Source organism: Limulus polyphemus, unplaced genomic scaffold (genome assembly GCF_000517525.1).
Source record: "Limulus polyphemus unplaced genomic scaffold, Limulus_polyphemus-2.1.2 Scaffold208, whole genome shotgun sequence".
NCBI lineage: Eukaryota > Metazoa > Arthropoda > Merostomata > Xiphosura > Limulidae > Limulus > Limulus polyphemus.
Window position 1 is genome coordinate 360,561 of NW_013665818.1, and position 12,955 is coordinate 373,515.

General features: G+C 31.8%; 1 protein-coding gene across 4 annotated transcripts in view; it reads left to right on the forward strand.

Moving 5' to 3' along the window:
- Positions 1–8,969: 8,969 nt before the first annotated feature.
- Positions 8,970–12,955, forward strand: part of LOC106478397 (kinesin-like protein KIF21A) — a 117,394-nt gene continuing 113,408 nt past the window's right edge. For all 4 annotated transcript variants that reach the window (XR_002609882.1, XM_022381990.1, XM_022381989.1 and 1 more), the window contains exon 1: positions 8,970–9,162. Coding sequence is in view for 2 of the 4 variants with exons in the window: in XM_022381990.1 (XP_022237698.1) it covers positions 9,128–9,162 (35 nt within the window). In the remaining 2 variants the exon portion in view is untranslated. The remainder of the gene's footprint in view (positions 9,163–12,955) is intronic.

Below are 12,955 nucleotides of genomic sequence, written 5' to 3' on the forward strand. Positions count from 1 at the left end.
CTTAAAAGTTTATTTATGACAAACTCTTTTCATCTTGTCTTATGCCTAATTACAAGCTCTTCTTTATAACGAGCGTATTTTAATGGTAAAATACTGCATTATTTTTCATTTTCAGTAACGATTTTTAAAGATAATTCTCATCCATCAATGCCAACCTGGTTATTAAAAAAATAAATTGATGGATGAATTTTTGGTGCTTTAAGCTAAAGAAACACTTTTAACATGTGCATACTATAGTAGGTGTTAGAACATCTCTCTGTAAATATAGTCTATAGAACAACGTCCCTCCCGCGGCTAGTAAACGTTAACCTACTTTGCTAAATTACAGCGAATCAATGAAGATACAGTAATACAGAAATGCTTAAAGTTTATTTTCTTTTTTTATAGCAAGCTCGACTTAATAAACAACCGTAAGTACAATAACTAGTGTTGTCATATAAATTAGAAAATAGTTTGATAAATGATTTTTGTTCTTTGGGATTTGATATTTCAGTTGGTAAAGTAATGGCCTCAATATCCTAATACCAGCCAAGACTCTCAGTGGCAAGCCCTGTTTTGGGTACATTTCTTAGCATTATAATTTTACAAGATAATTAAAAATTTAACACGTAAAACAGACAGATCTTGTGCAAAAAAATTTTAGATAAAATCAAACGACATATCAACGTTTTCATTTGCACAATAAGTTATTTGTAAAGTTTAAAAACACAAGTTAAAAAACTCCACATGTTTCGGTGGAAATAACTCCCCGATCTTCAGGAGTGTGTGTGTTTTATTTTAGCAAATCCACATCGGACTATTTGTTGTGTCTACTGAGGGGAATCGAACCTCTGATTTTAGTATTGTAGATTCGAAGACTTACCGCTGTCCCATCGAAGTAAATCACGAAATACACATGAAGTTTCTTATAAACCTATTAACGTGTATAATTAACATGTTTTTTTACAGTGGCGTCACTTACAACAACGATTTCTAAGAACTTACTCCCATGGCTCCTGGACCTAAATCTCTATTTATATTCATTTTGTTTTTAACAATTTCCAAGGAATCTCTTATATTTAGTTCAACTTTTTCCAGTACCTGTTTATATGTTTTTCATTATCCCAGTAAATAACATGTGTAGAATTCCCACATGTTCTGCCAAAGCCGATTCATCCGTTTTTATTTTATCCACCTCATTTTGAGTTTCTTTTATTCTAAATTTTAAGTTCCTACTTGTTTGTCCACTATAACTTAGACCACAACTACATGAAATTTTATCCCTTAATTCAGACCCCCCCCCCCCAATGGTACAGCGTTATGTCTGCAGACTTACAACACTAGAAACCGGGTTTCGATACCCGTAGGGTGCAGAGCTCAAATAGCTCATTGTATAGCTTTGTTCTTAAATACAAACAAACAAACCCTTAATTTAATTTTATAATTAATGGTTTGAAATGATAAAACCTGAACGTGGCAGTTTCTAACTAATGCTTTATAAGTTGCACACATTACTTTCAATTAATGCGCATTAGTAAAACACCGGATTTTTTAATGGTGGAAAGTGAAAGACTTAGAGAAATTCTTCAGGGCCAAAAAACGAAGACGCTTGAATTAATTTTAAAACTACCCTATGGCATACATAATACTACATTCCTTACTACTGTCTAGGTTTCAGTAAAATATTCGTAGCCGTTTTTCTGTAGAGGCTTGTGAAACTATAATCCATAATAATAAGACTGAAGCCACTGTTATATATATGCACATTGTTTACTCTAATAAAACGAAGCATTTCTGATTAGTATAACGGTGCTTTAGTGGTTTCTACATTTCTGCGATGCCTGAATGGTTTATGTTGGTAGTGAAGAAGAACTTGGAAAATTTCAGAGGGTGAAAATCTCGACTTTCAAGAATCAACTTAAAAATAGTCCTGCAACCTTCGCAGGAGTTTATTTACTGGCTGTGCATAGATGTAAGCGTAGAATACCTAGTCGAATTTGTTGTAGGCTTCGGTGCTTGAATGGCTTCGAATAGAAAATTGACCAGTAGCAATAAAAAACTGATAAAATTTCTCCTTCTCTTTCAGGAATCAACATAAAATTATTTCTATGACCTGTGCAGGAGTTGTTTTTTTTAATAGGATTGCCAAGGTTTGAATAAAATATTCATTGTCATTTTTTCTGTAGGCTTGCAAAAGAAGAAGAATATGAATAATAATAATATGAAGAACAAATGGAGGAATTTTTAATTTTGTCTAAAAATTGGAAATCAACTTTTTTGCTATTATCAATATCTTAGCAGGTTTAGCCATTAAGATGGAATGTCTTGAGTGTTGTGTCAAGAAAAAATCTGCTTTTTAAGATGATTTTTGCTCGTATATTCTATTAGAACGTTTGTGAAATTCGTGGGCGATCTCTATTATGAATCACTATGCAAGTAGTTATCCTAAACTTGCATTAACTAACACTTTCGGCTAAGATTAAACACCACAGTAATCATATCATAGAGATTATACTTGTTTGCTATTGCTTAGGTATCATCATGGTGCAGAGGTTTTTACAAGTTAGTATGAGCTCAAAGTTAAACTTCCTTTAAACTTGTATAATTTTAACAATAACTAGCAAAGAGAAACAAGCATTGTGGGATACTTTACTAGTACTCTTGTCCTGTGAAGACATATGTTTCGTTTGCGTCAGCAGCCATAAGACTTTTAATAGCAATACCTTAAAGGTTGGCCAATATAACAGGAAACTAACATGTCTTTATTTCAGCAAATTTTTGTAGGAGATAAATATTGTCGTTGTTATGTATATTAGTCTTTCCTATGCTATCTGTGATTATTGTATTTTATTGAAAGTCAGCCTTTCCATATCTTTCTTATTGAGCATTTAATATTCAACTAGTGGCTCTAGTTTTACCAGAGAATACTAAAAACTAAATTATTAAGTTAAAATGTTAGTATCGTGGAGAAAGATTTGCTTTTGCAGGGTATATTTTGAATATGCTTCTTTTTCTGTTTAACTTTGTTTCCTGTTGAGTTTATAAATCATTGTCATAGAAGATTACTTCATGATATCATCAAGAACGTACAATGGAGAGGAAAACATGATCCGAGGGTGTAGCAAAGATTAGAACACGTTCTATCCTTTATATGAGCCTCTTGATAGCCAGGGGGAGGGTTATGTTTGCATTCTAAGTCCATCCTCAACACAAAGACGTTGAGATATGGTTAGCTACCACACCAACTTGATTTCTACTGTGTAACTTCTATGTGACAAGGATTGGTTACAATGGACACAGTTAGCTTAGATGTCCCATGGCCAACTGGGATGGTCTTTATGGGACATCAAGCAATAAATTAATTTCCTAGGCGTTGTAAAGCATTGGCCAAGGTCATCTTTTACCAGAGAGGGAGGGAAATTGTTAATGATAATAGAAACCAAGAAACCTGCTTGCCATGAAGAGCTGTGACACCACAAGGAGGATAATTCAGCATCTTATCTTTGCCCTGTAGACACTCGGGACATCCAGAAGCTTTCTAGGCTAGAAAGTACACTAACAACACCCTGAGACTGCATCACTAAATATTAGTCAGGGCCACCTCTGACCAGGTAGTGAGATGACATGAAAACCACCAGAAAGAATCAGTACACCACCAGGTGAAAAACAAGCATCTCACCATGCTCCTGTGGGAACCATGAACAGCTATGATCTTTCCATTTTAGCAAGATAATACACCAATAATGTCCTGAGAACATGTTACAAAGCTGAGGTAGATATGAAGTGGAATGACAATGTGTATTCCCATGTGTGTGTGCAGTGTTCATCTGCTGATCACACCTGGGGACATTGCATTTGTTAAGTTGTGCATGTGGGAGATAAAGACGGTTTTCCTCGAGCAACTACAGTATCTCATCTGTACATCAGTAGAGATGTTGATACTGGGTATCTGCATGAACCATTGTTTCACAATATTAGTAAACTGAAGCAAGATAACCTACTAGTAGTTAAAGTGATGACAAAGTAGAATATGAAGAGTTTATTCAAATACTGCAGGCAAGTTGTTTCCTGGAAAACATTGTCCAAGAAATCAATAGTCCAAAATACGATAGTTTGGATGGTTTACTGTCCAATGACCAAGAGCACGTAGATAAAGGGCAACTCAATGATTTGGACATAGTTATCATTAAATTCCTTCTCTGACTTGACCTTGGAAAAAAATCAGGTGAAACATGAGGTTGAGTCCATGTCTTGAAGGCATGGGTCCCACAAAAAAACTGTTTGCTTAAACAGATAATTTGAGAAGATTGTATGAAAAAGCTTTCCTGAACATATCACCTTTTACTTGGTTGAAGGGCTGCCAAGTGAACTCATGTGCCCGCCATATGGATCTCAGGGATATTTCTGCTCTGACTGAGATTATTTGTATGGTGATAAAGTTTTAAGTGGCCATATCAAAGCTGCCCGAGTCAATAAAAGATGTTTCTAGAATGTATACTGTATTTCATTCTGCTCTCAAAACAGGAACATTGTGCAATGGTTTTCCACTTCCACGGATGATGCAAGGTATTGTGATCCATCCATCATAGTTTCAATAAAACAATATAACTTTCCAGATCAAAAGGAGAAAATCTAGCAAACATGCTTAGAGTGTAAGGGATGGAGTTCGTGTCTCAATTACAGCATAAAATGTTAATGGATATGAGACTGCCCATATATTATCTAAAGACAATAAAAACATACACATTTACTTCTGACTTATGTTGTAGTAAATGCAGAAGGGTTGGGGTCAATCAGGGATTACAGTTACTCCATTTAGTTAAAGCTAGTAAATTCTAAGAATTGGAAAGTTGTGACAATCAGCTTGCACCAAGAGAAATGATACCTGATTAGGACGCCCATAGGTTTGGCAAGATGTAATATGCTACTTTATATGAAGTATGAATATAAAACTGAATTTTAGACATTATAGGACCCAGAACATTACTTGATTTTGCTACACATCAGCCATTCTGAGTGAAGCTGCCATTTTGATATGGAAGCGGAATTTCTTGATCACATAGTAAGATAGAAGGTTCACTTAGTCTGTAAACATCACAACATTCAAGGACTGACTACAAGTTGAGGCCAATAAAGAAGATTGAAGATCTTTATATTTTGGCTTGATCTTATACTCATCTTACATTGATAATTCACCAAGAAAGATACTTAATTAAACTCTGTTCACACTAAAGATCAAATGCAAATTACTTATGTGTCAAACACGGGTCTACAAGTTATTTTTTATTTTTGCCAACGAAAGTAGACAATGTAGTGGCAAGAAGCTCTGCATTTTATATCTATTTACCTTCCAAATAACGTTTTGATATATCAGTTCATCTCATCCCTATTAGACTCTGTTGGCTCCTTGATATATGAACATAGGTTTTATGACTTTTACTTAAGGGAGAACCTGTGATAACATGTTATGACCATATCGTATTTCTGTTACTACAATGAACTTTACTAATTTTCATAAATCTTATAACGACTTCATTCATGTTTAAGATGTAAAAATTAAAGCTCTATTATTATTTTATATGGTAGGAATAATACTAACTTAACTATAATAAACATGATCTAGACAGCCCATACACCTTTGACCACTGGTCTTTGGAGATAAATGATTAAACTGTTGGTGAATGTCTGACATGTATTTTCTGAGAATTTATATGAATGCTCATTTTCACTCAGCGTTAAAAACAATAAGAGATTATGATCTTTCATATGATATGGATGATGGATAATACATCATATTAATAACGTTGCCGATACTACAGTGAATATCCATTTTCCCTAAATATTATAACGCTTACAAATTCTCAATATCTATAAATAAATAAGTTAAATTTAGTTACAATCAGTGTCGTTATATATCAAACGAATCGGAAAGATATTCGTCCTTGTTTTCAACGTGTTCAAATATTGCATGACAATAGAACAGGTTGGTTCTCAAATTGAGGTCATTAACAGTTATATGATAAATGAACAAAGGTCAGTAGTAGAGTGTAACTGACGAGAAAGTGTACAAGAATTGTATGCTAACTGAAATATACCAAATGTACTTGTATCAAAGTTAATTTAATATTGGCAATCCGGCATTTTATAATCCATACATGTTACTGTTTGTGTTATTCCTAAATATCAAAAGTTATCAAACTGACAGCTTGTCAGCGGAATTTGCTCCTTGGATAAATTTGAACATAACCTAAATTGTAAGATGGACGATACTGCAATTTCTTTAAGTTTCTAAACAAATACATCTTGAAGAAATGAGAATGAGTATTAGATCTTGGTAAGTCATATTTATAAACAATAGTAGTTCTAAATTTAAAATTAAAACACAAAATAACTTACTAATATACTCTCAAATCCTGAGAATGTCATGAATGTTCATTTAGCCTTCTGTATCGTTATGTAAAGTGGAAGAATAGATAAATTTGTTTTTTACTGAGTGTTAAGTTCAATGGCATACAAAATCCTTTATTCATTAATAGCAAATTGTTCTTCCCCCCCTCTCATTCTGTATATCTTCATAAAATTTGGCAGTGTTTCAGTAAACATTACAAGTCTATTATATACAAAAAGTCAGATTTTTTTAGAGAAGTATTTTTACTAAAGATTTGTTGGTGAATATATCTAATTTTTTTTTACCAATATGAGTGCAAAGTCATTTTCATATTAATATTAAAAAAATATTTTCCTCAAATATCTCAAAAATCTCAAATGTCATTTGCGTAATCTCTAAAACCTAAATACATCTAAATTACTATTTTTTCTTTCTAGAATGATTTCAAATTGTAACACAAAACTATATTTGTTTATCCTAAATAGCTTTCTCCTGGTAACAGTATACATCTACTTATACTTAAATTTTATTATTTTATCACCCTTTGAACTGTGTCTAACTACTATTATAAGTTGTAATTCACTTAAGGAACGTGTGCCTAATGTTATGTTATTATTATCGAATTACGTTACCCATGAGCTACTCTGAGATGCTCACGTGCAGCCCACATTACTATAACCTTGTTTCAAGATCCATGTGAGGAAAATATCTGTTTTGAAAAATGTAAAATGTTTTTTCTGAGCCTACAAATTGGAATGTTACATGCATTGAACAAATAATACTGCTGGTGTCACAAAATAATTATATTTAACCTTAATGTGAAAAAATATAGACTAACTGAAATGAACAAATAGTAATATGAACATATTGTACATAAGCTGTATGCATAAGAACTAAAGACTCCCCAGTGGCACGGCGGTATGTCTGTGGACTTACAAAGCTAGAAACCGGGTTTCGATACCCGTGGTAGGCAGAGCACAGATAGCCCATTGTGTAGCTTTGTGCTTAACTTCAAACAAACAATAATAACTAAAGATTAGAATAGTAGATTCATTGGTTGTTAGAACAATAACTAGAATTACTGCCAAATTTATTTCATTTCTATAAAGTTGATGAAATATTAAGACACTTGATATCTGTTGATCCACATCACCCTCTGGCGGTTCACTTGTGACTATCTGCACTCTTATCATAGCTGATCTCATTGTCCTACCCCCTCTTCTAGCAACACGCTCTCTGGCGCCACTTCGTGGAACTATGACTCCTAGCAATGTGTCCCTATTAACACTCCCTCTGGTGAGAAAAACTAGAGCTACAATCGAGTTTCAGTACCCTTAGTAGAAAGAGCACAGATTGCCCACTGTGTAATGTATGGGCCGAATTCTTTACTGTACGTGTCTGTGACTTGTTGGCAATACATTTCAACAATAAACAAAGAGCACACAGTTCACTTGTTTTAAAATAATATATTAAAATAAGTCAAACATATATATAAATATTCGTTACACTGTTGGTTATCACAGTTGTATCTAGAGCTTGAAATAATTGTCTCCTTTATGTCAATGCCCACTCAGGCTGGTTCAGTTACTTTATAACACAGTTTAACAAGACAAATTATTTCTTCTCTACTCTGTTATTATAATACAATCTATGCTATTTTCACTTTAGAAATCGCTACTATACGCTCTTTATGGCTAAACTCCAAATCACGCAGTTTAGATCTAACTAACTCGAACTACATTTTGGACGTGTATTTATTGCCAGACAGAAGTCTAGACTGTTTCCCACACTACTAGATATTATGATGCGATAATACTAAATTGAAACAACATAAAAAATTGAAAAGGTTCTAGTAACATGACACAATACTATAACAACCACCAATTCGTAATTAATGAACTATCTACATTATAACTATCGCATTAAACGTGTATATCTAACATGTAACTTTGTGTTTTACAACAAACAAAAGTTTGTATCAGTGTTAGTTATCGCATATATTCAGTTCCGCGATCGATCACGGAGACGTAACAGTAAGTTTATTTTTACAATAGGTATAATATCATTAGCGAGGTATTTCCGTTTGAGCGTCATTTGTAAACTTTAGCCTACAAATTACAACAGCTCTTTCTGTTCTAAACGCCGTTTTCTTTTTACTGAAATCTGATGAAAGGCTGTTGCCCGAAACATTATTTTCACATTTGCCAGTAAATTTATTTTAATTTGGCGAGTGTTTCAGCTTGTTTGTCTTCTTATACATTATGTAATTTTCTTGTCTACTCAATTCTTTTATTACAAAAACACATAATAAACTTTTAACAATAATACAATTAAAATAATTTTAACTACAATTTAGTTTATGTTTTGGAAAACAGATGGCACACTCTAATTGTGTGTTAAACTTATTCTATTATTTATTGATAATTTTTTATACTTTTATAATTCGTTATATTATTTTTGTTAGACTTTAAAATTTGTATATTTTGAGAAGTGAAAATAATCCCTTGTCATATTTTTCTCACCTGAGCCACCAATGAATTTGAATTTGAAGCACAGAAATGTCACGTGATAACTTCTTTCTTCTACGATCTACGTACGAGATCTCTGTATGTTGTCTAATGCGGTACAAATTTTGCGGTATATGTGGTGGGTTGTTGCTTTTTGATATAAAGTGTTTTTGAAGATATGCAGTTGATATTTAAAATTTATAGGCGCTAAAATACTACTTGCTGGTTTCCATTGGGCAAATCATACCGAATTATGGCTGGTGACACAAGTGTTAAAGTTGCAGTAAGGTAAGCAAAAACTAAAAATAAAATATTGTTATACATCATAAATTATTGTTGTTGTTTTTCTTATTCTATTGGCTTAATAATTATAATTTTTCGATTACCAATATTTATTAAACTTTTAATACATAACACTCGGAAATTATGCTCATTTGTAATTATCTGACCGTGCAGCCCAAAAATACAATGGGTTTGCAGTTGAATTGCAATACTGCACTGCACCTCTATGCTTTTAGATGCATATAAATGTTTTTACAATGCGTATGTTAATTTGAAATACGGGGAATGTGCTACAAAAATTGATAAGAAGCTTCTTTTTGATACACCACATCACTCCTAACTTTTTTCTTTACAATTAGTTGTAAAAGAAAAAAATAGACAAAACTTGTATAAACTAAAAAAAAAAAAAAAAAAATACAACAACAAACAAACATGTAGACCACTGCATGTTATTGTTAGGTGTTCGATAATCGCCTGTAATTCATTTATAAGTTCAGTTATGGAAACATGTAAGACTAAGATAAGGCAGAGAAATTGTATATTATTATTATTTATGTATAAGAAATATAGAGACATGAAATAAACCAAGGTGATACAAGGATATTTGTGTGTGTTTGAGACACCACTTTTATCCACCAGAAGCAAAATTAAAGGTAACTTTTCAAATCAACACACCCTTCTACTGAACGTTTAAAAACATTTAAACTAACAACACCAACCACATAATTAGGCAGACAAAAAAATCGTCCAAGGAAAGGTGGATCTAGGCTTCAAGACCTTAAACATTTTACCCCCTGTAGTGTTTGGGTTTGCATTTCTATTCTCTTTCAATTACATTCCACCAACTAAACAGATTTTCCAAGCCCAAACAGTTTCAAAACACCTGAATCAAGTCATCTTTGTCTAGTTCTCTATTCTGAATAAAATAAGTTCAAATTTTTAAGCCTTCCGTGATAATGTTACAAAACTATATTCTATATTTCTTCAATGAATTCAGATCTAAATAAGTATGTCAAAAAGTTTTCAAGTTGAACATAATTGTATAAATCAAATTTTCAGACAATTGGTGCAATACGGTGTCATTCAGTTTAAATTTAGTTTTGTTTTATGTGATGCATGCATAGTTAGTTATGAGTGTTAGGAAACATGCCACTTGTATCTATTCTGTTGAGAAGACAAGCAAAATACCTTCACAGTTAAGGAGCTGAATTTTGATATATATATATGTATGTATGTATATTCTAATTTATATAAAAGGTTTTCTTTTTATCAAGGAGAATCTGTACACTAAAACAAATCACTAAGGCTCTATATGAGGGCTGTTTGAAATTTTCTTTATTAAAGCTGTAATGTAGAGAATTTATTGGCGAGTATGATATATTATTTATGGGTTTTTTGTTGTTGTGGGCCACCAGATGATTAAATACAATTATGCACTTACTGTATGTGCATATTTACTTATACACTACTGAGTGTGTTATATTAGAATGATTAATTTTGAATATCCAAATCAGATAATCATGTAGCAACCACAGCTGATATAAGGAATTACATACTGACATTGTTTGTCATTTCATAGATGGTTTGATTCTGTCAAAAATTGATCATTTTAGGGAAGGGTATAAACAACCCTTTGTGAAACCAAATATTCATTCACTCAGATCATAAAGATTTATCCAGATCGGGGAGTTAGAATTTTGAGAACTGAGATATCGCTTGTATTTAATAACTTTGGAAAAATAAGGGAACATGGACCAAGTTGTACTCTAGCCATAGTTAACAAAGTGCAGCATTCATATGAAGACATACCAGTCAAATTGACGATGGATTTCTATGCAACCATAGTGTTAAAACAAGTACTTGGAAACTGCCAATGTTGTACACTAGATGAAATCTGGAAAGGCTGCAGGGAGTTGTTGTGTGCTTTGGGCATGATAACTATGAAGGAGCTTTTTTGCAATGGAAACTACACTGCAGGCCTGTTGTCAAGATGCACATTTGTCTAATAGAGTATGAGCGGACAGGGAGGAATGAACTTTAATGATGTCATAAGGATCCAAGTTGTTTTACTATAACTTACTCAACCTCTGTATGTACATTTATTTGTATAAATAGAGAAAGTAATTATCAGTGGGTCGTAGAGAGCGTATTAAGTATGCTTATTCTTCTTTTATGTTTTTGTTAATTCTTGTGTTTTTGGTCTTTAAGTGTATTGCCTTTTCATGGAATATTATGTAAGATTTTTCTAGTGGTAATATTTTACAAAATCAATAACTGCATGTCCATTATAGTGTGTAAAAAAATTGAAGAAAGTTATTAAATGTGTACAAGGAACATGCTTTTACAGAATTTTGTCACAAAAGTAAGTGATAATATGTTGCTTAATTTGCCCTACACAGTAAATACAAAAATAATTCAGTATGATTGTACTCTAAACTTGTGTTTTGTTCAGGAATAATTAAGTGAATATTTGGAAAAAATATTTTAAGTGGTATATTTTATATGACAACAAGTACCTATAATTATAAAGGAAGCAAATATGTATTAGTATAATCCAACAGGTAATTAATTTTATAACAAAAATATAAAGCTACAACAGATAAACTTATTTCAAAAGTTTTACAGTTAAAGTTTCTCAAAATATTGTGTATTTTTATCATACTCTATGTGCAATAATCTTGTTAAAAATAATGAGAAAAGGAATTACTCATTTCTGGTTAAGGTTTAAAACAAAGTAAAAAAACAGGATTTTCTGCATAGAAGAAAAATAGCCTTTTCACTGATGATTCAAGAGACATGATGAAATCAATGGTATCTGTGTATTAACACTGTTGTTTTTCTAAAAACATCTTGTAAGAGTATTTTTTTCACAAGCTTAATGTTGTTTAGTGTTATTTAACTATCATTTTTAATTAAGTTAAAAAAGGATGTAATTGTGGGTCCATTTACTGTTGATATTTTTTCAAGGTCAATTGAATTTATATTTAAGCTAATACTTTTTGAATCTTATGTATAATATATTTGGTGATTTCATTGTTTTATTAAATGTATATAATCACTTGTTTCATGTAATTGTAGAATCCAGCATTTTTTTTTAATCAGGAACCAAATTTGAACCAATTTTGCAAGCTTGTAAATTTGTATTACTTGCTTTTCTCATAACAGATGCTCATAATCGTTTATTGCATTGTTTGTTGTGAGCTTGTACAGGATTATTTTAATTGATGTACTTTACTTTTAAATGATTTTAGTTCTCATCTATTTAGTTAGCTTACTTTTCAGCATTAACTCTTAGTAACTATTACAGACAGTATAAAAATATTTATGTATTCACACTCTTCAAACAAAAACTGGAGATTAAAACAAGCAAGGTTTCAGAAGGCCATTCATGTCACTCAGTAGAAATTACCAACACAAGTTAAATGTATCTATGTAAGTTCATGATTTATAAACTTTGAAAATTCATTTGTGATATTGTATTGTTTTGTGTTATATTTTAATGATACAGTGTTAAAAAGTTTTTGTTTTGAAAATAACATTTTAAGTATAAAAGAAAGTAATCAACAAAATACATTTGATGTATTGTAAATATTGAACCACACTGAATTGATTTAGCCAGAACTAATTCACTGTCTTTTCAGATTGAATTTTTTAAAATATTACAGAAATTAGATATGATATAAGATAAATTAAAAAGCTGATCAAACTGGTGTATTTATGTGTTTTACACTCACCAAAAAGAAACCTATAATTCTATAGGTATTTGAAGAACTTGTAGCATTCCGACAAAACTAGTCTG